Source organism: Abramis brama, assembly GCF_963993115.1.
Source record: "Abramis brama genome assembly, chromosome: 13".
NCBI classification, from domain to species: domain Eukaryota; kingdom Metazoa; phylum Chordata; class Actinopteri; order Cypriniformes; family Leuciscidae; genus Abramis; species Abramis brama.
The window spans coordinates 18598590-18625107 of NC_139975.1; the positions used below are offsets into that span (position 1 = coordinate 18598590).

The window sequence follows — 26518 nt, forward strand, 5'->3', positions numbered from 1 at the left end:
GCCCTCTTTTGATGCTTTACATTCACAACAGACTATAGCATGCAGGGCGAGGAGTTCAGAAAAGGATTGTGAAGAACCCTAAATAGTTTAAAATGGCTTATGAAAATATTCAATGGCAAAGAATATGGTCATTTATCAGTCATTGTTTTAGAGGGTGAGAGAGAGCCTAGGTCAGACACTATTGCTTGAGTCAGTCTCTCTTCCTCCAGCACTCCATTTCAAAGCCAGGGATCAAGGGCAGACTTGCGCATGGCATACAGTGAATGACAATAGCTTTCCCCTCTGCTCGCAGCCCCCTTAAGTATAGAGAGGAGCAAGACAAAGGAGCTCTGGAAGTTCCCGGGTTAATAAGTCCAGGACACACAGTCAGTGCGGGAGTCAGGAAGGACACTGTGTGAATTTAAGAGGAAGTCAGTGCCCTATCCACTATAGTAGATCACAGAGGAGGCGGGCGATGATGGGTTAAAGTGAATAAACAAAGGTGAGAACATGATTGAGAGACACATTAAAAGGGGCCCGAGAAGATATTTTCTCTCGGTAGCAGACAATGTGTCCGTCTTGTCAAGTGGCTCGTCCACTAATTGATAAGATCCAGCACATGCGCACACTTCACACCTGATCTTTCATAAGTATCACTCCATTATCTTGTAATTGGATCCGCATACATATGACTGAAAGATCAAAGGAGTCCTTCTTGTCACGTACAAAGGAAGTGCCAGGACTTTTACTACTTCTGAGGGCTGAAAAATCACTCATTCTCACTGTGGTCCGATCACAATGACAGTCAACATGACTGTAAATATTGAAAGTGTAAATATAGTAACTCCATGAGAAGGATGTTTACAGTTCACAATCTATGCTGCTATATGACATAGAAGTATAACTTAAACCTTGGTTAACTTGAGTGATGCTTTGTGATTTTGAATTGATATTGAAGCAATATGCAATGATTAAGCATCTCCTGCACTGTACCAGCCCCCCCCCCCCCCCAGCACAATACTGTGGCATAGGGGCTCTTTTGAACAGACTGTCATTTCCTTCTCGGGGCACTGTTATTCCAGTAGCCTTTGTGAAAAAGCCAAGTGGCCCAGCTACAGACAGGAGGTGGGCTCTTCACAGGCAGCTGAGGTTGTCGAATCAGCAGGGGAGGGAGGCGCACATTGCAGGGGGATACAGGCTGAAAACAAACACTGGCCCTAACAGGAAAGGAACTACAAGACCCTGCTGGGATATTAGGGGGACTCGTGTGCTCATTTTCATACAGGGCAACATGCTACAACGTGGCATCCTTTATCGTGTTTGTTGTCGTGAAGGGTCTGAAGGCATGACTGGCATGGAGAAGTTGTTTACGTAACTCAGTGCATTTGAAGATATTAACACAAGCAGTATAATACCCACAATAAAACCTGATCCCACATTTATGTGTACTTTACTTGAATATTCAAAGTGATAAAACGAAAGCCATAAGATTCACGAACAAGACGGGTTCTGATACAGTTGCAGTTGGCAGTAAATACAATCACCTTCAGTGCTTATGTAGTAAAACAATGATTCTACTTTTATATATTGTGAATTGCTCAGGTAATAATAAAGTGATGTTATTACAACATATTATTAACCTTAATAATCTGAATACAAATAATATTACTACTTTAATATTAATACTTTACATGCATAATTTCATCATAACAGATGCTATTTCATTTTCTTGTAAATGTACTCTTATACTAACTGTGGTTGTGGGTAAAGACTGCCATCTGCTGGCTGTCTGGATCTTCACAAGACATTGTTTGACACATTGTTTGATTTTTTTTTTTTTTTTCTATTTATTGATGGAAAGTATATACAGTGAGGAAAATAAGTATTTGAACACCCTGCTATTTTGCGAGTTCTCCCACTTAGAAATCATGGAGGGGTCTGAAATTGTCATCGTAGGTGCATGTCCACTGTGAGAGACATAATCTAAAAAAAATCCAGAAATCACAATGTATGATTTTTTAACTATTTATTTGTATGATACAGCTGCAAATAAGTATTTGAACACCTGAGAAAATCAATGTTAATATTTGGTACAGTAGCCTTTGTTTGCAATTACAGAGGTCAAACGTTTCCTGTAGTTTTTCACCAGGTTTGCACACACTGCAGGAGGGATTTTGGCCCACTCCTCCACACAGATCTTCTCTAGATCAGTCAGGTTTCTGGGCTGTCGCTGAGAAACACGGAGTTTGAGCTCCCTCCAAAGATTCTCTATTGGGTTTAGGTCTGGAGACTGGCTAGGCCACGCCAGAACCTTGATATGCTTCTTACAGAGCCACTCCTTGGTTATCCTGGCTGTGTGCTTTGGGTCATTGTCATGTTGGAAGACCCAGCCTCGACCCATCTTCAATGCTCTAACTGAGGGAAGGAGGTTGTTCCCCAAAATCTCGCAATACATGGCCCCGGTCATCCTCTCCTTAATACAGTGCAGTCGCCCTGTCCCATGTGCAGAAAAACACCCCCAAAGCATGATGCTACCACCCCCATGCTTCACAGTAGGGATGGTGTTCTTGGGATGGTACTCATCATTCTTCTTCCTCCAAACACGTTTAGTGGAATTACGACCAAAAAGTTCTATTTTGGTCTCATCTGACCACATGACTTTCTCCCATGACTCCTCTGGATCATCCAAATGGTCACTGGCAACTTAAGACGGGCCTTGACATGTGCTGGTTTAAGCAGGGGAACCTTCCGTGCCATGCATGATTTCAAACCATGACGTCTTAGTGTATTACCAACAGTAACCTTGGAAACGGTGGTCCCAGCTCTTTTCAGGTCATTGACCAGCTCCTCCCGTGTAGTTCTGGGCGGATATCATTGAGACCCTACGAGGTGAGATCTTGCATGGAGCCCCAGTCCGAGGGAGATTGACAGTCATGTTTAGCTTCTTCCATTTTCTAATGATTGCTCCAACAGTGGACCTTTTTTCACCAAGCTGCTTGGCAATTTCCCCGTAGCCCTGTCCAGCCTTGTGGAGGTGTACAATTTTGTCTCTAGTGTCTTTGGACAGCTCTTTGGTCTTGGCCATGTTAGTAGTTGGATTCTTACTGATTGTATGGGGTGGACATGTGTCTTTATGCAGCTAACGACCTCAAACAGGTGCATCTAATTTAGGATAATAAATGGAGTGGAGGTGGACATTTTAAAGGCAGACTAACAGGTCTTTGAGGGTCAGAATTCTAGCTGATAGACAGGTGTTCAAATACTTATTTGCAGCTGTATCATACAAATAAATAGTTAAAAAATCATATATTGTGATTTCTGGATTTTTTTTTTTAGATTATGTCTCTCACAGTGGACATGCACCTACGATGACAATTTCAGATCCCTCCATGATTTCCAAGTGGGAGAACTTGCAAAATAGCAGGGTGTTCAAATACTTATTTTCCTCACTGTATTTAACAACTTCTTGAAAGCAATGGTTTTGACACATCTTCTGATTCTTTTATTCCAGTGATGGTAAAGCTGAATTTTCAGCATCATTACTCTAATCTTTAGCGTCCATGATCCTTCAGAAATCATTGATTTGGTGCTCAAGAAACATTTCTTATTATTTTCAATGTTGAAAACAGTTGTGTTGCTTCTTATTTTTGTAGAAACCATTATTCTTTCTTTTTTCAGGATTATTTGATTTATTAATTAAAAGGATTTATTAATATAAAGTTCAAAATAACAGCATTGATTTGTTAATGTGATCATTAGGAAGACCTAACACTAACTTTATACACTGAACCAAAAACTGGACTATTGTAAAGATTTTCAACTGTTTTATATTTTGTTTAATATAATTATTTACTGTAATAAACTGTATATTTTATGCACATAGCTGATTCATATTTTGTTCAAATTATGATTATTCAATTAAATTCAACAATTGAAGATTCAACAAAAAGATTCAACAGAACTTGAATCCATATTTTTGGGCCATGACTGCCATCTGCTGGTCACTTTTCTATTGCCACATTACACCAATTGCTGCCAGTATTCCTAAAATACCGAAGGCTGCAGTTTCAGGACTGCAGTTCTGGGACCGCATTTCTTGGACCCTATTTTTTGTGACAGCGCCACAAGCCAATTCTACCCCAACAGCGGACACCTGATTCAAACTAAATATAAAATAAAATAATTTTTTGTTAGAAATTAACCTATATATCAGTGTAAATCAGTGTTAACGAAATGCAACGGTTACAAGTTTGGCATTAAAAATTTAATTATGTGGCTTATCATCACTAACATAGTTTAATAAAGCCAACATTTAAAACAAGTATTTTTTTTCTTTATTTGACAATCTTGTTAAAATATACTATTATAAACTCGTAGGGGCAACAAATGAACTTCCCACTCTCTCCCATACCACTCAAAGTAGATATAAGATGATGGGCTGTCATTGGACAGTAAAAACGATCGTGGTCTATACGGTCATTGAAGCGGTAATGTTTGCACTTAGGTTTTATTACGCATTTATGAGAGTATTGCAAGAAGCTGCTTACATTAACCTTACTTTTGAAATAAAAAAAAATACAATCATGATTTTTCATGAAAAAATATGTTAGAATTGTAGGCCCAAAATACCTTGGTATCAGCTTGTTTTCATCAATGGTATAATTAATACATTTACAATTAATTTGGTTTGTCATGATTAATTTGTGTTCATAATCAGTTAAATCTTCTAACATCTTCTAACAAAAATAAACACATATGAACAATTAAATTATTATTGTATTATTAATTATTTTTAACTAGCCTATATTGAAATATCCAAGCAGCGTTTCGCGCTCAGATGTGACGGCGGAATTAATAGCCTACATTACCAAAATGTGATTACAGAATATATTTAAATTATCCATAAAATTGTCATTTGTTTCTCCTTACAGTCTTGCGAGTTAACAATAAAGCCTGACCAGTATTTTTTTCTTGGTGAACAAAGAAAACATTTTGCCATTATGCAGTGGCATTAGTTAATGCCTAAATTTTTTAAAGTTTTACCTTATAAATAGAATTTAGTAGCCTGACGTCGTCATACTCAGATTCTAGTCAGAATATCTATTCGAACTTCCCGACCCAAAAATGTTGTGGGCGGGGCTAAATTCGGCTGGCATCCAGGCTAAGAATTTAGTTTAATTCATTTTAAAGTTCGTGTGAATCCGGAGTGAATGGGAACATGATTTATTTGAAAATATAAAGTGGTTCTTAAGTCAATACTTTTATAATGGATTGTCAACGTTCCATTCCTCCACTAGGTGTCTAGTCAGCACTGGATTGTTGTCAGCGCAAAACACATTTTTGAGCACATTCTTGTCAGCGCCGCTGGATTCTAGTCAGTGCTTGAGCTGGTCTATGACTGGAAGAAATAATAATAGTTTACATGTCGCATTAAACTGGCAGATTTTAGAATGTTGTAGGCAATTATTTTGCAAGTAATTATACATGTTTAATCTTGTCTTGCCTGGATCTTTGGTGTAAACTCGTGAACGCCCCCCATGCACCTGAACGCCCCCCTTTCAAAATCTTGCTTCCAACGCCCCATTTGTTCTCTGAACGCCCGTTGAGAACCACTAGCATAAAGGATCAACCAAATTTCCACGTGTATCTTGAAGAGCGGATGTTTAGGAGCGTGCTGCCAAAGTCTTTGTGCCATCTAGTGGTTAAAAGGAAAATAAAATCAATTTTTTTATATAAAATCAAATGCGCCTTTTACCCTGGTGAGCCCTGTTACCCCATCACGCAGTTAGCTAACAATGTATTCCAGAATTTAGGAGCCAAATGCGAAAACACTCTCCCTCCCTTTAAGACCTGAAGCGACTAATGAAATCTCGCACATACGCACAAAGAAAATAGTCTTTCTTTCCAAGAAAACTGAATTTAAAACCAGAATGTAGATCACTCATATATTGAAACAAATGAAATATTTCAAGAGGGTTGCCAATGGGTAGGCTATGTGTGTGTGTGTATATTTTATTTATTTATTTTGTTTTACACATTTTCATATTATTCAGACATCATAAGCAACCATAATAGAGATTCATTGTGTGTGAGAGGTATTTTGATAAAAACAAAACATTATGGAGTTCCAGTACAAAATTCCATATTATTTTGTACAGGATTTCCATATTATCCACGTAATAGCCTCCAGACGCTGTGCAAATTTCATACATAAATATAGTTGGATTTTCTGCATCCATGGTTTAAAATAATTCCAAAATCTCCATCTAGGGTCCCCCCAAAACTAATGGTCTTTTCGAGTGTTTTCACACCTAATTCAGTTTAGCACCTGCTAAGAGGAGCCTGGTGTGTCCACGGTCCATCCTTTTTTCAAAAGATTTGCATTGGCCTAAAGTGAATATGGAAAGCACATTAACTTTGTCTGTGGCTGTCTTTAGACTGTACATACGATATGGTTTGTGTCGTTTCTTTCCATCTATAGCTTTTTGACAGCTAGCTATGGAGTGATTTTGCAATGCAACCAAACTTGGGCTTGCACAAACTACACCCCGCCTTCCCCAAAATATCCTGCAATGACTGGCCACTGAACGACAAGTAGCGCTGCAGCTGGATGGCTGGATGATAAACAAAACAGTTAGTGTGTTCATTTTCACACGTTTGTTATTTTCCTTCAAAGGCTGAAGAAGAAAATCGTTTTTCTTATGAAGTATGGCTGTAGTCAAAAAGGACGACCGACTGACAAGTTCTCAAAGTCTACTGTGCGTCGGTTTTGCCGGGATTTTTAGCAAAACTGTAACGTCACCTCTGGAAGTCGTAAAGATTTTGAGTCAAATAGGAACATTTCATTGTAAACGCGGTTTTCTGCACAGCTTTGTTTTTATTTGTCAGAATGAGGGACTTCGAGCGTTTTGGAAGGGTAATATGGTTTCCTGCCTACGGTTGTTCCCCTACAGTGCCATACATTTAGCAACTTACAAAAAGTAAGTATTATACATTTTAATACTTTAATATTAAATAATGAATACTACATAGCGTCTATGCCCGATACGTTTCGCTGTTTTGTGTAATTCAAGATATGATCAGCTTTTCAATCGGCTGTGATGGTAAACAACGACAACAGGAAGTTGATGTGTTTGTTCGCTTGATGATAGCGTTTGGAATTTGTAGATATAATTTAATTATAAAATGTATATACTAACAAGAGAGGACTCATTTAAATGTACTTAATATGTTTAATTTACGGATCTTTTAAAGAAATAATTTTATTTAACCGCCTTGCTTCATTAGCTTAGCTTCTGTTACTTCTTAGAACGGGGTTTACGTTAGTTCATCGTGATGTAACACATCACGCCTTCATGTCCTGACCAATCACGTAGCTCAGAAAGCCAGCATGTTGATGTGGTGTCATCCTGAACCCTAGAGGGCTACAGTGGGCGTGGCCTTAATTCTATGAAGTCATAAAATGTGTGCATTCATAATACAAGTTCAGTGTCAATTTCAGCTGTAGTGTTTCCATGGATATGAACCATGCACTTGGAAACGCCTATCAGCGTTCAGCACAGCCTGTGCCTGTCCATACGAAAGTATGTCTTGTCACGTGTATTTTCACATGCTGAATGGGTTAACGGAGACACCGGAAACAGTTTTAGAAAGACCCGCACATAGTGTTCCAGTATTCCAGGAAAAGACGAGTGGAGGGTGTATACGACCTGTTTTGAACGCATTGTTCCTCTTAAAAGAATACGTGTGTACCTCTCGAATGCAAGTTGTTGGTTACAAAGTTTATGTTGTTGGTTAATAATCAAATTTTTTGTAAAGGATATAATTTTCTAGTAGCCTACTGCTATTAATACTGTATTTTTAATAATTACATAATAATTAACACTAGCCTATATCTACATATATTAACACCAAATAATAATACTTAAGAAAATGATAATGATTACATTTATAATTTACATTATAGCCTAATTATATTAAATTCATATAAACTTTTTAGTAATTCATACTGTAAGCAAAAATTGCACTGTACTGCGAAATACACCTTCCTTTTCTGTTAAGATTGTGTACATTTCCTTCAACCTTAAGACACAACACGATTCATTCAAAATAGCAGCAAAACACAGAAAATCCCTACATATTAACATAGTACATTGTGCTGTATTTTTGCACATTTCTTAAAGTGTACATAGCCTCAATCTATGTATATTAAGTTAAAGCATTTAAGCATTAGCCTTTGAGATCATGAGAATATATCAGTTAGATGTGTCTGGTAGATATGTCTGGTACTCTACACTTATCCAAAATGCTTACTATTCACTTTCTTCTGTTTTTGGCAGTATTGTCCACCTTCATATTGATGAACTGGGTGATATCTCACAATGGAGAGCCATATTAGCCGGTGGGCTGGCAGGCATATCTGCCGCTCTAGCAACATATCCATTGGAGGTGGTTGAAACCAGACTTATTGCTCAGAATTGCAAAGAACCAACTTACAGAGGGTTGCTGCATTCTCTCTCCAGCATGTACAGAAATGAAGGACTTCAAGCTCTCTACAGGGGTTTTTCGCTCACAGTGTTAGGTATGTATTAGTTCAGACCCTGTTTACACCTCAGAATCATTAAATTACACTAAATCTTAATTCAAAAACATCAAAACCAAGCTCATAACCTTCTGATTAATAAAGGTTTTACAATTCTGCTTAAAAAGTTGATGGAACTTTATGTCTGGATTTCTGTGGAATAGGCGCTGTTCCGTTCTCTGTTGGTTGCTATGCGGTCTATGTCAATTTGGATAAGCTGTGGCAGGAGCGTCATGTTCGCTTCACGTCTTTGCAGAACTTCATCAATGGATGTCTTGCGGCAGGAGTCGCTCAGACTCTCTCCTTCCCCTTCGAAACCGTTAAAAAGAAGATGCAGGTGAGAATAGGTGTAGTGATATGTCTCACCACAAGGGGACACAATGGTACCAGTGTCACAGACTTGGGTCTCCCTAAAGTTGTAAAAAATTGTCAAGAAAGAAACTATGTAAAGACTATATATAATTATATATATATATATATATATATATATATATATATATATATATTACTGAACTTAAATACAAGCTTGATAAAAATGATCATTCTAGAAGAAAATTTCAGATGGCACTTAGAGGCTTTTGCATCTGAACTCTTCATATATATATGCACAGTCTTTGCAACAGGTCACACAGAACAATGCTGGAGACCATTATGAAGGACACAAGGCCTTGCAGCAGCTGAGAATGTTCAGTGTCCAGTGTCTGCCTATGCCAAAGATAAATTGTCTAAAGATAGCTGACCTTTCACACACACAACAAACATGGTATATCTGATCTAGTTCCTGTATGTTTTGATTGGCTCTACAAACAGCCGAACTAGAAATGAAAAGTTCTGCTTTTTCTCTTTTGCGAGTTAAATTACATTGTCAGAAATAAACTGACCAAAGCTTCTGAATATTCTGTCAGTCTGGTGCTTAAAAAAGTATTGGTAACACTTTACAATAAGGTTTCAACTACTTTCGTTAACATTAACTAAGAAGTAACAATAATCCTACATCATTTATTAATCTAAGTTAATGTTAATTTCAACATTTACTAATACTAATACGAATTAAATTTTGTATTTGTTAACATTCGTTATTGCACTGTGAACTAACATGAACAATCAATGAACAAAAACCTGGATTTTTATTTACTAACGTTATTATTAACAAAGATTAATAAATACTGTAACAAATGTATTGCTCATTGTTTGTTCATGTTAGTTAATATATTAACTAATGTTAACAAATGAGACATTGTAAAGTGTTACCAAAGTATCTATTGACACAATCAACACAGCCTACGGAAAACACAATCATTTCAAAACAAATGTACATGAATTGAAAATCTGCACTAGACAACGTTTTATATAGTTTTTCCTATAAACAATAATGTCAGTATTCTCTTATCTAAGTATTTCTTAATGATCAGGAATATTTCTTAAATCATTATTTTAGGCCCAGAGTCTTCTTTTGCCCCATTGTGGAGGAGTTGATGTCCATTTTAATGGAATGATTGACTGCTTCAGACAGGTCATCAAGAACAAGGGTGTCATGGCTCTTTGGAGTGGCCTTACAGCCAACATGGTGAAGGTGACGTCTGTTTTATGTACTTATAGGTGGACGAGAGATTTTTCTGTGTAAATGGTCATTCAAATTTCGATCTGTCATTAAAAAAAAAATCTGACATGGTTGTATATTACACAAACATGTATTCTATGAAATGAATACAACAAATAGTAACATGAGTTTCTGGAGCTGGCTTCGCATGAAATAGCATGCTCAAATGTTTTCAGTGGTTGTTTGTGGAAATACCTTATATAAATAATGCATTTCCACTTACTTGTTAATGATATTATGTTTTGTTTTATTCATTACAGATTGTCCCATATTATGGTCTGCTCTTCAGTTGCTTTGAGATGTGTAAGCAACTCTGCCTTTACCAGAATGGCTATATCATTTCTCCACTAAGCTACAAACTTAAACCAGGTGTGGACCAAAGTCTGGGCCCATATGAACTGCAGGAGTTTAAGCGCTACCTGAGAAACAGAAAATCACACAAAGCACAGAGTTCATCCATAGGAAACCGCTGGTAACTAATCCCAAGATTTATCAGGAATAAACAGTACTCTGAGAAGTGCATTGCTATTAAGTATTTGTACTGCTGGAATGCACAGTGTATTATTCAAAGTGGTACTTTGCGCAATATATTTGATTATTATGAAGAATGTTTTACCTTTTGTTGTATTTAACTTCCAATATTGTATTTTAAGGATTCTGCACATACATACTTGAAGCCAAGTCCGTTACGTACATTCTACAGTACCTCAAACGCATCAGACATGCCACTGAAATGATGTTTTTAAGATCTGTCTAATCACTTCTCAGGAAAATATGTTGAACATCATTTCAACAGTTAGAGCAATGTCTTTGTCAAACAAAGTATTAGTCTTTTACTGGATTTTTAGCTCTTTGGCCTTTTTAAATGTCTTCTGTTATTTATGAACCACATGCTTTTAAGGTCATATTGTGGTGCAGTTATGGCATTTGCTTTTTTGATCATATATGACGATTCTGAATCTGCATTGTAATGTAATATATACATTTCCTGCTGATCTGGATACATGGTAACCCAGTAATTAACGAATCTCATTCGGCTGTAAAAAAGAAAAGGAAAAAAAAGGACATGATCTGTTTAATGAAAGTGGTATTTGTGGTTTTCGATGATATCATTAAGACATTTGTAAATGTTGCATATGTTAAGATAAAATCTTCAAGCACATTGTAAAAAATTATTAAGTATAAGCAATAAACATCTTAGACCTTGTTGTCAACGTATTGTATTATACACATATTTTACTATCCGTTGATTGTTATATAATACAAACAAAATTGAATTGCATTAGTAGAAATGACAGTGATTCAGATAGTATTGATTTTGTATTGCCTTCTGTAGTCACATGTTCCCAAAATGGATCACTGGCTTTGCCACACAGTCAAAAGTCGTGTGAAGGACTTTGTTCTGACATGTTGGCCCTTTTCCTCTCACACACATGCCCTTGGAGATCATTAACTGAAGGCAGGCAGCGAACTAGCTAGTAACAAACATGCATGCTATGTCACCTTGGAGAACTTCTTAGCTTGACAGCTGAAAGGAAAAACTGGACAATCCTGATTCTCTTGCTGTATTGGACTGTCAGTGTGTATCAAAAACAGTGCAAAAAGTGTGTGTGTTTTGTTAAATATTATTAGTCATGAATTATTGGCTACTTGGAAACAAAATTGTCTCTGTTTTAAAAACTTCCTGTTGTAATTTACGCTTTCCACCTTGACGAGGCTTAAGGTTACTTTACCTACTTTGAGCCATTCATCTCCGTCATCACGCTATGACCCCGCCTTCTGGAATGTGTGACGTTTGGTCTACAGTCCAATCAAATCTTAGAAGCGTTGGGTACGTATTTCTCTCGCGAGACGAACCTTTTAAAAACGTCGCTTCAACTTTTCATTCGGCCATTTCGAATCAGCCGGCATTCCACGCTGTTCCTGCGGCAGAGCGGGATATACCTCTTCAAGCTACACCTCTCTTAAGAACATCCAACAATGAACGAGACCGCCGTTTCTTTCGCCAAGGATTTCTTGGCCGGTGGAATTGCCGCTGCTATTTCTAAGACCGCCGTGGCCCCCATTGAGAGAGTCAAGCTGCTGCTTCAGGTAACGTTATATATATATAACTTATTCGCAATAATATTTTCGGAATTATATAATCCCGTAATAATAATTTTAAAAAGTTCTGTATTGAGCGAAAGGTGAATACAACTAGCATAGTGTAATCCTAGAAGTTTGTTTAAATAAAACGTAGCTGCTAATGTTCTTTTTAGTTCTTTTTTTTTTTTTTTTTCATTTACATGTTTAATTTAATCTCGAATTGAGATTAGCCTAACATGATAGTAAACGTCTGACCAAACGAAAACCTCATTGTAACTTAAACCTCCGTTATTTCACACATGTTGAGCCGTTTAAAAACTGTGCTGGTCGTCAAATATTTCGTTAAAGTATCGACTAGCTAGGCCTTGAGTGCTTGTAACCTTTAGCAACCCTCCTCGAGAGAACAACTTGAGAAATGCCTCGATCGACAGCCAATTGGCGCCCAAACGACTGGAATTTAACAGAGCTCAATGAGCTTGTTGCTTTACTAAGGTTTTAAAACAGGTTTTTAAAACTCTTTTAAAACACTTCCGTGAAACACGGTAAACCAGCATCCTCCCTCATCTCGCCAAGGTCGCGAGAAGGGGAGGCCTGTGAATAGCTAGGCCTTTATTGCTAGCTTGCAAAGCTAACGCTCTCGTCCTAGGACTATTAAGACTCCGCTATTGTTTAAGGACACGTTGCTTTATGGGCGTATCATATGCTAACACATCGATATAATGTTAAATACTTATAGTTCGTACACATTTTACACAAATGTAAGGGTTTTCGTGATAATTCCAGTCGATTTTATAGGAACCTCTTACCGGAAGATAAAGCGTTTTTTTCGCGTTGTCGGCTTCTTTCGCTTCGCATGATCACGTGTTTGTTTCCTCCTTGATTTTCTGTTAAGCCGTCGCTATTTTAAACAATTAACGCTTAATTCAGTTTTAGTTGCTTCAGTTTATGACATTTGTAATCTCATTGACTTTATTCATTGAATGTGTTTTATTGTGTGCATACATTGACTTCCTTCTGTGTTTACAGGTGCAACATGCTAGCAAACAGATTACAGTGGATAAGCAGTACAAGGGCATTGTAGACTGTGTGGTGCGTATTCCCAAGGAGCAGGGCTTCATCTCGTTCTGGAGAGGAAACATGGCCAATGTCATCAGGTACTTCCCCACCCAGGCCCTCAACTTTGCTTTCAAGGACAAGTACAAGAAGGTCTTCCTTGATGGCGTGGACAAGCGCACCCAGTTCTGGAGGTACTTCGCTGGTAACCTGGCCTCAGGTGGTGCTGCTGGTGCTACATCCCTCTGCTTTGTGTACCCCCTCGACTTTGCAAGAACCCGTCTGGCCGCCGATGTCGGCAAGGCTGGAGCAGCAAGAGAGTTCTCTGGCCTGGGTAACTGCTTGGCAAAGATCTTCAAGTCTGATGGCCTCAAAGGATTGTACCAGGGCTTCAACGTTTCTGTGCAGGGTATCATCATTTACAGAGCCGCCTACTTCGGCATTTATGACACTGCCAAGGGTGAGTCCACGTTGAGGTTAAGGTATCCTCTTCAGTGTGTGCTATTGCTGCATTCATTACATCTGCTCTTTTGTCTTTAGGTATGCTGCCAGATCCCAAGAACACCCACATTGTTGTCAGCTGGATGATCGCTCAGTCTGTGACTGCTGTTGCTGGTCTTGCATCCTACCCCTTCGACACAGTCCGTCGTCGTATGATGATGCAGTCTGGACGCAAAGGAGGTCAGTTGCTGCTTTACTTAGACTTTTCCAGTACAAGTTGACTAGTTCAAGCAGTTAATTCACTTTTTATTTTTAATTGCAGCTGACATCATGTACAGTGGCACAATTGACTGCTGGAAGAAGATTTCACGTGATGAGGGTGGCAAGGCTTTCTTCAAGGGAGCCTGGTCCAATGTTCTCAGAGGCATGGGTGGTGCCTTTGTGCTGGTCTTGTATGATGAGCTGAAGAAGGTCATGTAAATGTTTCCTGTCCACCATTCAATGTGAGATGTTTAACTGTAACATATCTTGTAAATTTGGAAGGACTCTCAAATTCCGCCTTATTTATAGGGACCAACTAGTATGTCAGTACTAGTTGTACTGGGGGAAATTGTTTTTGCAATTTTTCTTTTGCCCCGTTCATCTTATTTTTCCAGTTTTTGTTCCCCCTTCACGATACTGTCATTCCCAGAAAGAAAGAATGCCGGGTACTAAAATCTACCTGTTTTCCAGCCGGTCTGTTTTTAGTCGATGCATCAATAAAGACCCACTGAATGAACCTAAACCATAACTTGTGTTTTTTTTTTTTCTCTTTTCTTGTTGCGTTACAGGTATTGTAAATGATTCAGCCACTTGGATTGCTTCTGCCCTGTTCCTTAATTCAAACAAATACCACACCCTTTAAAAACCTGTCCACAAACTGTACTAGCAGAATAACAAGTCTATTTTGCCCTTTAAAGATCCTTGGCTTGTCAGATCAATGTGACTTAAGGCATTCAGTGTAGTAGGGACATTTTATACATGGTATTTCATTTCTTGCAGCACATGTAAACTGCACCACAGAGTTGTCACATAGAAGTGTCCAAGTGTTTATTCAAAGGCTAGACTTCACACATGCCTTTAGAGGTGTTCCTGGATGTCAGGCAGTATTTGATTACTTAAGATGCAACCTCATACCCTGTTGGCTCTCCAGAGTTGTGCTTGAGTCTCAGCCAAGGACAGCTGAGGGGACTCTTGTGCCACTCAATGTAGGCTAATTCAGTCCTTCAAAACTGATTTATGTGAGGCCTACATGTTGCTCCTGTCCTGTATAATCTAAAGATCAAAATGTGGTGTTCAATATGCTGTTTGATTATGCATTTTTACATTTGAGGTTATTTTGAAGTTTTGGTTTACCAAGAAATGCAAATCTGCAAATTGAGTTAACTTAAGCCTGTAGAGTCACATGAAACTAATTGAAAGGGGGAAATTTGCTGAATCTTGAGAGGGTCAGATGGTCAGTGTTGCAGGTGACCTAAAGTTAGCAACAAGAATAAAATGTTAAATGGTTTGTGAGGCTAATGGCTCTCTAGTGCGATCCACTGTTGGAGAAGGTGGCTCATATATGCCCTCTTACGCTAAAAACCTTGGTGATCTCTTAGCAGACATCAGCTAGTCGTAAATTAGCTCACTAATCCGTCCTTGCATCACCTTCACTTCAAGCGTGGCGAGTTCTTGAGTGTGCTATTACAGGATGTTAAGCAGGGATAAATAGTGGATGGTGTTTATAATAATAGAATATGGCCTTCGGAATGAGTGCAATTAGTTTTTGAAATAATTTCTCTGGGACTATGGGGCCGTTCAATTTTAAGACTTAACTGTGTGTTTAGATCAGTGTTAATTTAAGTCCTTTTGATTGCTTCACATTCTACACTATCACGACTATACGGATTAATACATCTTTTAAGATGAATGTAATTTTCATTAGCTACGCAAATCGTAGCAAAAGGAATTGGAAAAAAATATAATAATTTGCACATCACGTGAATTTACCTCCTGTCCTGGCAGCTGTTTCGTCACTTAGGTGAGAAATGTGTTCAGTTTAATGGAGCAAATGACAATTTCCCTACTATATCGTGTTATGTGCATTTACATGATGAGCAGCAGATTACGCAACTCGCCGTTGCATGTTCGCTCTTGGACGTGACGTAAATCCTGGGAAGGCGGTTCAAACTTGCGCTGGCTGGCAGCAGGCGCTACTCGCAGATCACATGACTTGTACAGATTCGTTCGTGTGGTGCTATTTTTATGGGTTTAATCTGGCTGGCAGAGGCACTGACAGTAGGCTCTATTCCATCATGTGACTGTAGAGGTTTAATCATATGCCAGCTGCCTAAATGAACCTGTCCAATAATCAATTTCTCTTCTGCTAATTGGATTTCTGATCCTGCTATAAAAGGAAAGTGGTGGTACTCATAAGCTTGATTGTACTGTGCTCAATGGGTTTACAATTTTAGAGCACAACGATGGCCTTTAATTAAAGAAACACTATTTCTTTAAATGATCAAATAGTTTTGGTTGATGCAATATGACACTGGTGGGTGTGGCCTCAAGGTGAAATTATTATTATTATTATTATTTTCACAATATGCTTACCATGTTAAATGTTCCTTTTATTTAATTTATGTTAGCCTTGTTGCATGCGTTATAGTCACATTTTTAATGTTGTCATCAATACTCTGATTTCTGAATATTCTGATTTTCATCAAATTTTAATGTAAACATCATGTTCGATCAGTTGTTTTGAATTTTACACATGCATTGAACTGATGAATTTAATTATAAGTTTTTTGGTTTGTTAAATATGGTTGTTTGATAATAGCCTATGTGTTAATCATGTGTTTTTAATTAAGATACAGGATCATTTTTGATAAATCATGCAATTTGTCTGGAGTGCATGATCTAAAATGTTTATTGGTTTATGCAAATAACACATTATATGAACTGTATTCAAACTGAAATATTATAGCTGGACCTTAAACTACTGGTATTATCAAACTACTGAAATCTTTAAGAGCTAACTTCCTTACATCGACCATGTTCATTTTGTATGATTCGTTCAGTTCTATTCGTCCACGATCACATTAACGTGTTTAAACTTAAACAAGTTACAACTATACCAAATCATTATATTTTCCACAGTTATATTTAGCCGGTAGAATTACTATAATATAATTATACTATACTATAACTATAATATAAATAATAATAATACATTTAATTTAATACGCTAGGCTACTATACGTAATAAATGTAATAATGCTATGTTACATTTTTGTCCTATCACCCAAATTCTCACCTCCTGTTTTACAAAGACATTAATGAAGTGTGCAACGTGCGCCACCCAGCGGCGTAGACTTTCACTCTATGCTTGATATTTTGTGTCGCATGGTGTCTTCTTTAATACAGTAAGCAATTTTGTCATTTAAGAGCCTTCACAGTAAACTGTATTTCGTAGGCTAATATATAGCAGTGGACGATTCACTTAAAGATCGTTTCGTTCATAAAGTGTAGGCCTACTGAGAACTGCACCATGCAGTTATTACATACAGAGAGCAGACAATATAAACGATTAAACGGACGTTACAGGAAGGAAAAAATACTACGACATCTTCAGGTGCACCAATCACAATCGCAAGTGCCTCTTACCATAAACACTTACCTTCCGGTTCTGCAGTATGATTCTCGTCTGTCTGGATGAAAGCTGAAGGGAGGGATAAAGTGAAGCGTTTGAAAGGACGAATGAAGCGCTATTGAAACGCTAATGTGAAGGGATTTCTCTCTGAACCTGGACCTTTTTTTAAAATGTACACTTGGCGATGCTTTCTCGCTATTATATTTGTACTTGTTTGGTACTTCTCAGAGTTTGGACAAATATGGACACAGGCGTTCTTTTGTTTTTTATGCTTTTTCAATTTCCCTTTCAAAAAGCAAGACCGTGAAACAAGCACTCAAACGGATGATAGACCTGAGGAAACAGCACTACAGGTAACATTGTGTTCATGTATCAACGTATGTGACTTGAGAACATTAACAATAGTTCTGCCGGACTGTTATTATGACTGTTATTATTATTAGGCTATTGTTATTATTACTTTGAACAAGTTCATTGAGTGATAGACACTGTCCTGTTGGAAAATCTAACTTAGCTGGTAACTGTGTTTCTGGTTGACCATCATGTTCCAAAAACCAGCTTGGCTACCTTGAAATGAAACGAAACGAAACGACCAGCTGGTCCAAGATTGACTCCCAGCTTGCACCAGCTTGCTAGAAACCAGCTACTGTGTCCCAAAACAAAGCTTCTAGCTTATGTTTGATTTTTCAGCAGTGTAATAGAAGACATGTCTAATGGTTATTGTAAATGGATGCATAACAAGAAAGTAAAGAACTTTTTTAGACAGAACAGTGGGAAGACTGTGGAAAGCGTCATTACTTTGTTATTAAAATTCTTTGGTTGAGACTTGTTCCGGTTCTCACATCAAGAACACTTTTTGTTCCTTATTTCTGTATGTATGGTATTCCAGAAAGCAAAAACCCAAAGTTCTTGCTGACCTAATTTCTGTATGACTCTGATATCAGACATCATCCGTTTAATACCTTGCACCTTATCCTCCTGTTTCAGTCAAAGAAAGGTCACAATGTTGATGCCATTGATGAGACTGATGCTGCCAGAACCGGACAAACTGTGTCTCAGACAAAGCAATATCCAAATGTAATACAGAAGTCACTCCTCCGGGGTAAATAATAATGCCTATCTAGCATGTCTGGATATAATGACTGAGTTTTTTATTTTTCTTTAACCCATGACACATTTCGAAATTTGTTCTAAAGATGACATGCAACAGAAATGCAGGATCAGAAAATATGATAAAATAATTCTCATAGGATTGTGTGCCTCTCTTTTAGGAAATGCCATTTTATACCCTCTTAATTTCCTCACCAAAAGTGATTATCATATTTAGCATTAAGCATAGATCATATTTGGCATTAAAGTGAGATCACTGCAGTTGTGCATGTCATGATTACATTTCGTTTTTCTTTTGTAGTGTTTAAATGTGCCTATACTCACCTGATCCAGCCATGGTACACTGTCCCAGAACTTTGTGACAGTCAGCCCCTTTATAGGGCACTACAGGAGGAGTATAATTTTGTTGTCGAGAAAATGATTTGCAAGGCCAAGAACTTTGATCTGTCTGCTACCAGTGTGGGTTGCATTAGGATCTTCACTCACCACCTGCACAATGCAAAACAGTCAGACAGGTGAGCATGTTTGTCTGTAGTCGGATATACTGCAAAATATTCTGGCGTGAGTGACACCACTGTATTGTTATGATTTCGTGAACTTCTTTTCTTTTCTATTTTATTCTTAGTCCTTTTTAGAGACCATAAGCAGATTTCTGCCAAAAGTGATGGACTTTCCATCCTCACCTCATGACTAATCATCTGACGCAGTTACAGTAATACTGCTAGTAAAATGTAAACTGGTCTGTTTCTGTTTCAGTTCTCCAGTGTTCAGTTCGAGGTCAGAGGAAATGGCAGTTCTCAGAACTTTCTCTGAAGCTCTGGTGCGACACCTTTTCCCTGAATACATCTGGGAAGCAAAACTCTACCGGTGTGTCCTAACTGAGATTGTAGCTACAAAAGGTTAGCCCTACTGACATTTGTGCTAAATATTTTCTAATGATCTTTCTAGTGATCGGAACATTCCAGTTAGCTATCTCTAGCATTCATTCTTAAAGATAGTATCTCTGAAACAAACATTACTTTGTCACTCGTTGCTTCAAGGATTGTCTCAGCATGTCTTCACTGCTTCTACAGACTTGTTTATCCACATTTTTCTAAATAAGGGCATCAAAAGAAACTAATCTCTTCACTTTTTCTCAATGGTTATGACAACAAAGAGTGTTTTTTTTTTTCTCTCAACTGCCTCCAATATCATATTTAATATAATTTCAAAATTAAATGTTTTATAGAATTAATTGTTAACCAATAAAAGTTTTTTTTTTTTTTTAACACCAATTCTTGATTGTTGGTGCATTTAAATTTCTTTCTTAACTTGCACTCTTGAAGATTCAGTGAGATTTTAATGCTTTTGAAAGACGTCTCTTTATGCTCACCAAGGCTGCATTTATTTGATCAAAAATACAGTAAAACAGTAATATTATGAAATATTATTACAATTTAAAATAACTGTAAAATGTAGTTTACTCCTGTGATGGCAAAGCTGAATTTTCAGCATCTTTACGCCAGTCGCAGTGTCACATGAGCCTTTAGAAATCATTATAATATTCAGATTTGGTGCTCGAGAAACATTTCTTATTATTATTATTATTATTATTAATGTTAAAAACGGTTAATATTTTTGTGCAAACATGTGATACATATTTTTCAGGATTCTTTGATGAATAGAAATCAATCCTACTGACCCCAAAATATGTTATTTTTTGTGATATACCAATTGTATTGTTTATTTTCTACTAATATACCGATTCTCCTGCTGTCCATGTCTAGCACTTGATGTGCTTGTGACAAGCCTCTGTAATCCAGACAACCTGAATCAGATGGTGGTTTTGCAGTTGGATAGAGTAACCCCTAAAAGCTCAATGGAAGACCTGGTAAACTCAAATAGGGAAGTCATACCATCCTCTATAGGACGTGAAGTAGCAGAAGAGTAAGTCATCTCTATACATTTAGTCTGAGTATATTTTTCATATCAGGCCTCTTTCTGCTTTCAAACTTGTGGATTGAAATTCCACAGATTGACAGATGAAGCAGAGGACGGTCGGTCTGAAGACATTAAAGGAAAGAAGAAGGGTGGTGTATCTTTCTCCTTCATCTCAGTAATTTGATTTATGAGGGGTATGTGTACATAAATAATATAATAAAGTAATTATTTTTCTTTTTTCTATTAGGCAATAGAATCAAAGAACGATTTTCTAAACTTGTTGATAAGGTCAAGTTAAAGAAAGCCAAAAAGAACAAACACAAGAAGGAGCCTTTTCAGAGGGCTGCTCTGCTTTCAGCACGTAGATCTGCTGTTATTGAATATGATGGTGCAAGCAGCAGAGAGGGCTCCATCAAAAGTGGCTTGGACTCTGATTATGTATGGAATATTCCAGCAAATGTTAATATTGAATTGATTTACAAAGTTTTCGGTGTGATTGACGCTGCCTGTGCTTTCTTTTAAAAGGACAGTGAAACGGATGTGTACCTCACAATCGTCCAAGAGGATTTGATGGAGTTTAAGCTTTCCTATGAGATGTGGCGGGTGGGGAAATGGGCAGTCCGTGTCACAAATGTGAGGCATATTTTAAAACAAAGAAAGCTAAACAATGTGCAATCTTAACTGAGTTGAATAATTTAATAATGATGATAAAAACACCATCTTAGGTTCAGAAGGAAAGCGAAGAGCTGTGTTTCACGGTTCACCTGGCGGAAAGAAATAACCCTGAGAATCTCCACTGGGATGTGAAAAAGACCCAGTCGGATATACTTCATTTTTATAGCCTCTTGCAGGAGAGAGGGGAAATGGTGAGGAATCTTCAAAGCATCGTTTCTATTGAAACCTATAGTATTTTGTATTATAGTCATTAATATTTGACTCTTATAATTAATTATTCTTAATAAATAATTGTAGTTGCTCGCTTTTAAATAGTTTTTTTCTTTTCTTCTTTTTTTTCTAAGGATACTTCCACTTTACCCTCTATTTCTGCAATAGTAGAAAACACAAAAAAGGAACTTGATGACACATACACAGAGGAAGTGAGATCAGCCTTTGAGCACTTTTTACAGGTAACGGCAGTCACACACACTGTCTAGACTGTAAGGGGGAGTTGCAAGTAGAATGCCAGTAAGTCTACATGCCTGGAAATGTGTTCCCCTTATTTCTCTTGTCGTGGAAATTCTTTCTCAACTTTAAATAATAATTGGAAGACAGCTGGAAATTTCAAAAGTTATAAAGATCTTTATTTCTTGCAAGAAATTTTGGCATTCACATACAGAGAGCATCTGATATGAGAAGGCCCTGACTAGAGATGCGCGGATGGGCTATTATTTCATCCGCAACCGCATCACAAAACTCATCATCCATCCGCCATCCATCCGCACCACGTTTTTGATCACTTTTCAAAACCGCACCCGCCCGCCATCCGCTGATTGCTGTATACATAATATTTTTCATTTGATTGGTTCAACCGCCCGCCACCCGCCCGAATTGAATTAAAATATTATTTTTCGTCACGTCATCCGCCCGGAGTCCGCGGCTGTAACCGCCAACCGCGCATCTCTAGCCCTGACTTCTCCTTTTTGCCCAGCTTATATACTCTTAACACATCCTGGTCTGTCTCAAAAGATCGCCTTGGTTTACCTTAAAAGGAAACGTCTTTGTTCAAGATCTCTTGTCTAACATAAATTCTATCTAGACAGAACAATATCATGTCTGCAAAAGTTTTCTGTTTTTAGCTGCTGCTCTTATTCACACATTTTGCTTATCTCTATTTTCATCAAAGCTGCGCACATACTTTTCACACTTATAGGTCACTTGAAGTACACATTGTCTCTTTGTTACTTAGTCTTCTAACCCAGAACATTTTGTCCCTGCAAGCTTATCTTAACTTAAACATTTCTAAAACTTGGTTACATATCTTTAATAATGTACTTTAGCTTATATGATTATATTTCTTTAAATGCTTATGAGTAAAAATAAATGTTCAACGTTAACACAAGTTGCACACGCCTAAAAGTAAAAGAACACATCTAAATGTAAAATTTCCATTACAATCCACCCCATGTTCATTCAAAGAACATACACACAATTTGACATTTACTTCTCCATAATCATAGTTGCCTGGTTTGGCCTTTCCTATAACAATTATAAGTCAGTGACTTTAATAACACCTAATATCTCTAATCATACCATGTTCCATCTTTTACTTTAGAATACCTGTCAAATATTCCTTTAATTAGCATCCTAAGTTGTAATTAAAATACCACCTGTTTCCAATGTTACCACATACACATACCATCTTCTCCATCTTCTTCATCTTCTTCCCAACATTCTATCTACATATCTGTACTTTAGCTTATATGATTATATTTCTTTAAATGCTTATGAGTAAAAATAAATGTTCAACGTTAACACAAGTTGCACACACCTAAAAGTAAAAGAACACATCTAAATGTAAAATTTCCATTACACTCTCCAGGAGCTGGTTTCTGATGCACAGCTTGGTCACACTCAGCCTGTATTCCAGTTCTTGGGCCCTTTTGCAGGGCTTCTGGGTGATACGGAACATGAGGGAGGTGTGTGGAGTCTTCTAAATGGACTTGCAAGCTTCCTCACTCCTAGTCACGATGAGGAAGAGGTAAGAACAGATGTTAGGATTAAATTACCCTGAAGTCAATAATTTGATCCCTTAAAACTCATCTCTAATCACCAAAATGACATATTTAAATGTTTTTTTCCTGTTTAAAAAAAAATTCTTCATGCCTTAAAATAGTTTGAATGTTACTCTACACCCTTGCTTCTGGCAATACGCAAAGTCATGAATATGCAAAGTAATCTCTGTCTCCACGCAATCACTCTAGCTTAGAATACCTGATCCACTCGCTCAACTTTTCTGTAGTAAATGGTTCACAATGGCAAATGGAAATACTGGTTTAATTCAGCCATATATGTTTGAACCAGAAACTGATTCAGAAGAAGAGGAAGAGTGAATTATAAAGGCTCGCCTACAAAGTCGATGTATCAGAATGGTAATGCGTTTTAAGTGTCGCTACAACGTCGGACAAATAATGATAAACATTTAAAAATGCTGTTCTTTTGAACTTTCTATTGATCAAAACAGCACAACTGTTTTCAACATTTATAATAATAATAAGAAATGTTTCTTGAGCAGCAAATCATGTGACACTGAAGACTGGAGTAATGATGCTAAAAATTCAGCTTTGACATCACAGGGGAAAATATATTCAAATAGAAAACTGTTATTTTAAATCACAATATTTCATGACATTACTGTTTTTACTGTACTTTTGATCAAATAAATGCAGCCCTTTTAAAGGGTTAGTTCACCCCAAAATTTGAATTGTCATTAACTATTCACCCTCAGTTAATTGTCATTAACTATTCCAAACCAATAAGGTCCTTGAAAGTGGTGATTACATTGCAGTCTATAGGAGGGTCAGAAAGCTCTTGGATTTCATAAAAAATATCTTAATTTTTGTTCCGAAGATAAATTAAGGTCTTATGGGTTTGGAACGACATCAGTTATTAATGACAGAATTTTTTCAGTTTCAGTTTTTGGGTGAACTATCCCTTTAAGCATGAGACTTCTCTCAAAAACATTGAAAAGTCTTACCAACCTCAAACTTTTGAACGGTAGTGTATTTATATCAATATTTTATATATTTGGATCAATATAGCCTGCATACTCCAATATTTTATATCTTGTCCAAATGTAGCTAAGTTTTGTTAATTTACAGTACATGTTTAGCTTGAGTTAGCTTCAATTACCAGAGCACTGTGTAAATTATTGAGAATACTGACACAGTGACACCCTCTGGTGATACAGGTAATTCAGTGTTACTATGTTTTTTTCCCCAGTCCCATAACTGCAGAGGAGAGGATAAGCTTGATGAAGCAGGAGCCTCAAAACATCACGGTGGACCGACAGCACAGCTAGCCTGCATTGACACAGTTGAAGAGCCAAAGGGAGGTGTTGAAGAAGGGCCAGTGGCTTCAATCGTACGGTTTTGTACCCCCCATGAAGAGAATGACCCCTTCAGAAGTAAAGAACCAGATATACAAGACATCGATCAGATCTCTGATGATGCTGATGTGGTTTCTGATGGGCAGGAGAGTGTTGCTGAGAGCTTAGATATCTTTGTTAATAGGTCAAAATTAGTCATTCCCACAGCATACTCAAATGATATCTCAAGCTCAGTCGTGAGCCATACTGAAGGCTTGCAGTCTGACTCAGTCGAAGGCTGTAGAATTGCCCAGTCTGGGGTCAAAACAAACAAAAAAGAAAAGATAACTCACAAAAAGTCAAATGGACCACAAAAGTTCAAAGTAAAAGAGAAAACTGGACAGTTCAAGGATGAGATGACAAATCAGCCTCAGAAAAAGGAACCCCAGACCAATTGGGAGCAGGTTGAGGCCACCAAAGCCATATTTGATTTACTGAAGGAAATAACTGGTATGATGTAACTCCTTGTTCTGTTTGGCTTTTATGATGGGCAAGAACTGAAACTAAGAACTAAAAAAAATTCTTTGCCCTTTAACTTTTGTCTTTACCCTTTTCAGGTAACTCAGTCCTCGTTAATATTGTTGATGCCATTCTAAAACCAGTCCAGCCTTTGGTAAAGAAGTAAGTATTTAATAGTATATTTATTCAAATCCCAAGGTTGTTTAGCTGTAGATGTGAAGATAAGCATAAGCTTTCGTCCCATGCAGGAAAATAAACAACTTTTTAAAAAGGATGCATCCTACCGAAGATCAGATTGCATCCTACATTGACAATTTCCAGAAGAAGATGTGGCCAGATGGAAACGTATCCCAACAGCCGCCACGGGACAGTGAGGAGAAAAAAGAGACCAAGGAAAAGGCTTTGCAGCTTATAAATTCAAAATGTACGTACAATATTGCTGTGATGAGCCCCCTCACTTTTTAAATGATTCCTTCATTCTTGTAATTGTTGTGACGTGGTGGTTTTAGATTCAAACGCTCTAATCCTTAAGAAGACTGATGTGGAAGCGTTGTTTAAGATATTCCAAGACACAGAGGAGAACAAGAAACTGGTCTATGTGAGAACTCTAGCTATGATTATTATTATTCATCTTATTTAATTAAAATCCATTTTGAAATATATTCAAAGGTGAACCAGATTCACATTTATATTCTTTGTGTGTGTCCGTAGAGGCTGCTTTCGTATGTTCTAATGGAGTTCCTGCCTGGAGAACCTGCCTTCAGTTCAATAGCTAATCTAACTGTGAAAGATTGTGTTTCGTTATAGAAAAAGGGTGTTTTATTATTTTAATAATTTGTTTTTAAATGTGCATTACTTAATATTTTATATGAATATTCTTCAAATATGCATTCTGGTATTCCTCAGTGAGGCCATGAGCAGCATGAACACTCGTTTATTGATTTATTGTTATTTTTTATTCAACAAAAATGTTAACCTCTGTTTACTTTAGCTACTGTGATTATGATTCACCTCAATAATATCTTTGGTGTAAATTTTAAACCTTTTAAAAAAATGATCTCTGTATAAGTTAACTTTTTGTTTTGTTCCTTAAAACTGTGCACTGTGAAGAGCTGTTTTTTCTATTTTAAAAACAGCACAGCTTACTCAGGACAAAATAAAGACTTAATACAGGGTTTGTGAGGAATGTATTTGAATAATAATATTGGCAATAAATATATTTTACTAATAATTGCGAGTCGTTTGATTTTTTTTTTGTGCACCTTATTAAATTGAAATATAAACGAAAAAATAAAATAAAATAACGGTTAACTTTTTCTGTTATATATTCTGTCCTCGACTGCAAAGTTACACTATTAAATGTTTGCTCTTGTACCTACCGTCAAACCCATGACGTAACTGTTAGTCCGCTACAACTGCGCGTGTTCGGAGGGGTTTCTGTAAACTACCTTAACCATATTTATTCTTATTATTAAACAAAACTATTATTAATGTCAGTACTCTTAAAATCATTTTTTTAAACCACGAATAGGT

At 37.2% G+C, this 26518-nt stretch overlaps 3 protein-coding genes across 3 annotated transcripts; all 3 read left to right on the forward strand.

Annotated features, from left to right (window-relative positions):
- Positions 1–6553: 6553 nt before the first annotated feature.
- On the forward strand, positions 6554–11374 carry slc25a43 (solute carrier family 25 member 43). The gene is made up of 5 exons (XM_084132332.1): positions 6554–6959; positions 8319–8560; positions 8725–8897; positions 9999–10133; positions 10421–11374. The coding sequence occupies exons 1-5, from the start codon at positions 6688–6690 to the stop codon at positions 10634–10636; spliced, it is 1038 nt and encodes a 345-aa protein (XP_083988458.1). The 5' UTR covers positions 6554–6687; the 3' UTR covers positions 10637–11374.
- Positions 11375–11683: 309 nt separating this feature from the next.
- On the forward strand, positions 11684–14523 carry slc25a5 (solute carrier family 25 member 5). The gene is made up of 4 exons (XM_084132333.1): positions 11684–12251; positions 13272–13758; positions 13839–13979; positions 14062–14523. Exons 1-4 carry the CDS (start codon positions 12141–12143, stop codon positions 14217–14219), a joined length of 897 nt encoding a protein of 298 aa, XP_083988459.1. The 5' UTR covers positions 11684–12140; the 3' UTR covers positions 14220–14523.
- A 2927-nt stretch (positions 14524–17450) lies between these two features.
- LOC311094487 (uncharacterized protein) lies at positions 17451–26216 on the forward strand. The gene is made up of 16 exons (XM_084132469.1): positions 17451–17765; positions 18400–18514; positions 18824–19037; positions 19279–19421; positions 20289–20448; positions 20536–20591; positions 20690–20880; positions 20968–21075; positions 21168–21308; positions 21462–21569; positions 22982–23140; positions 24382–24976; positions 25084–25147; positions 25234–25409; positions 25495–25583; positions 25697–26216. The coding sequence occupies exons 1-16, from the start codon at positions 17583–17585 to the stop codon at positions 25790–25792; spliced, it is 2598 nt and encodes an 865-aa protein (XP_083988595.1). The 5' UTR covers positions 17451–17582; the 3' UTR covers positions 25793–26216.
- The last annotated feature ends 302 nt before the right edge of the window (positions 26217–26518 follow it).

Bases quoted from the DNA above. Each gene is read 5' to 3' on its own strand.
- slc25a43 (XM_084132332.1), top strand. From the start codon at position 6,688: ATGGCTGTAGTCAAAAAGGACGACCGACTGACAAGTTCTCAAAGTCTA. The intron at 8,561-8,724 runs GTATGTATTAGT...TCTGTGGAATAG, and splicing joins TTTTTCGCTCACAGTGTTAG to GCGCTGTTCCGTTCTCTGTT. The intron at 10,134-10,420 runs GTGACGTCTGTT...TATTCATTACAG, and splicing joins TTACAGCCAACATGGTGAAG to ATTGTCCCATATTATGGTCT.
- slc25a5 (XM_084132333.1), top strand. From the start codon at position 12,141: ATGAACGAGACCGCCGTTTCTTTCGCCAAGGATTTCTTGGCCGGTGGA. The intron at 12,252-13,271 runs GTAACGTTATAT...CTGTGTTTACAG, and splicing joins GAGTCAAGCTGCTGCTTCAG to GTGCAACATGCTAGCAAACA. The intron at 13,980-14,061 runs GTCAGTTGCTGC...TTTTAATTGCAG, and splicing joins GCAGTCTGGACGCAAAGGAG to CTGACATCATGTACAGTGGC.
- LOC311094487 (XM_084132469.1), top strand. From the start codon at position 17,583: ATGTACACTTGGCGATGCTTTCTCGCTATTATATTTGTACTTGTTTGG. The intron at 20,449-20,535 runs GTAAGTCATCTC...GAAATTCCACAG, and splicing joins GGACGTGAAGTAGCAGAAGA to ATTGACAGATGAAGCAGAGG. The intron at 21,570-22,981 runs GTAACGGCAGTC...TACACTCTCCAG, and splicing joins CCTTTGAGCACTTTTTACAG to GAGCTGGTTTCTGATGCACA.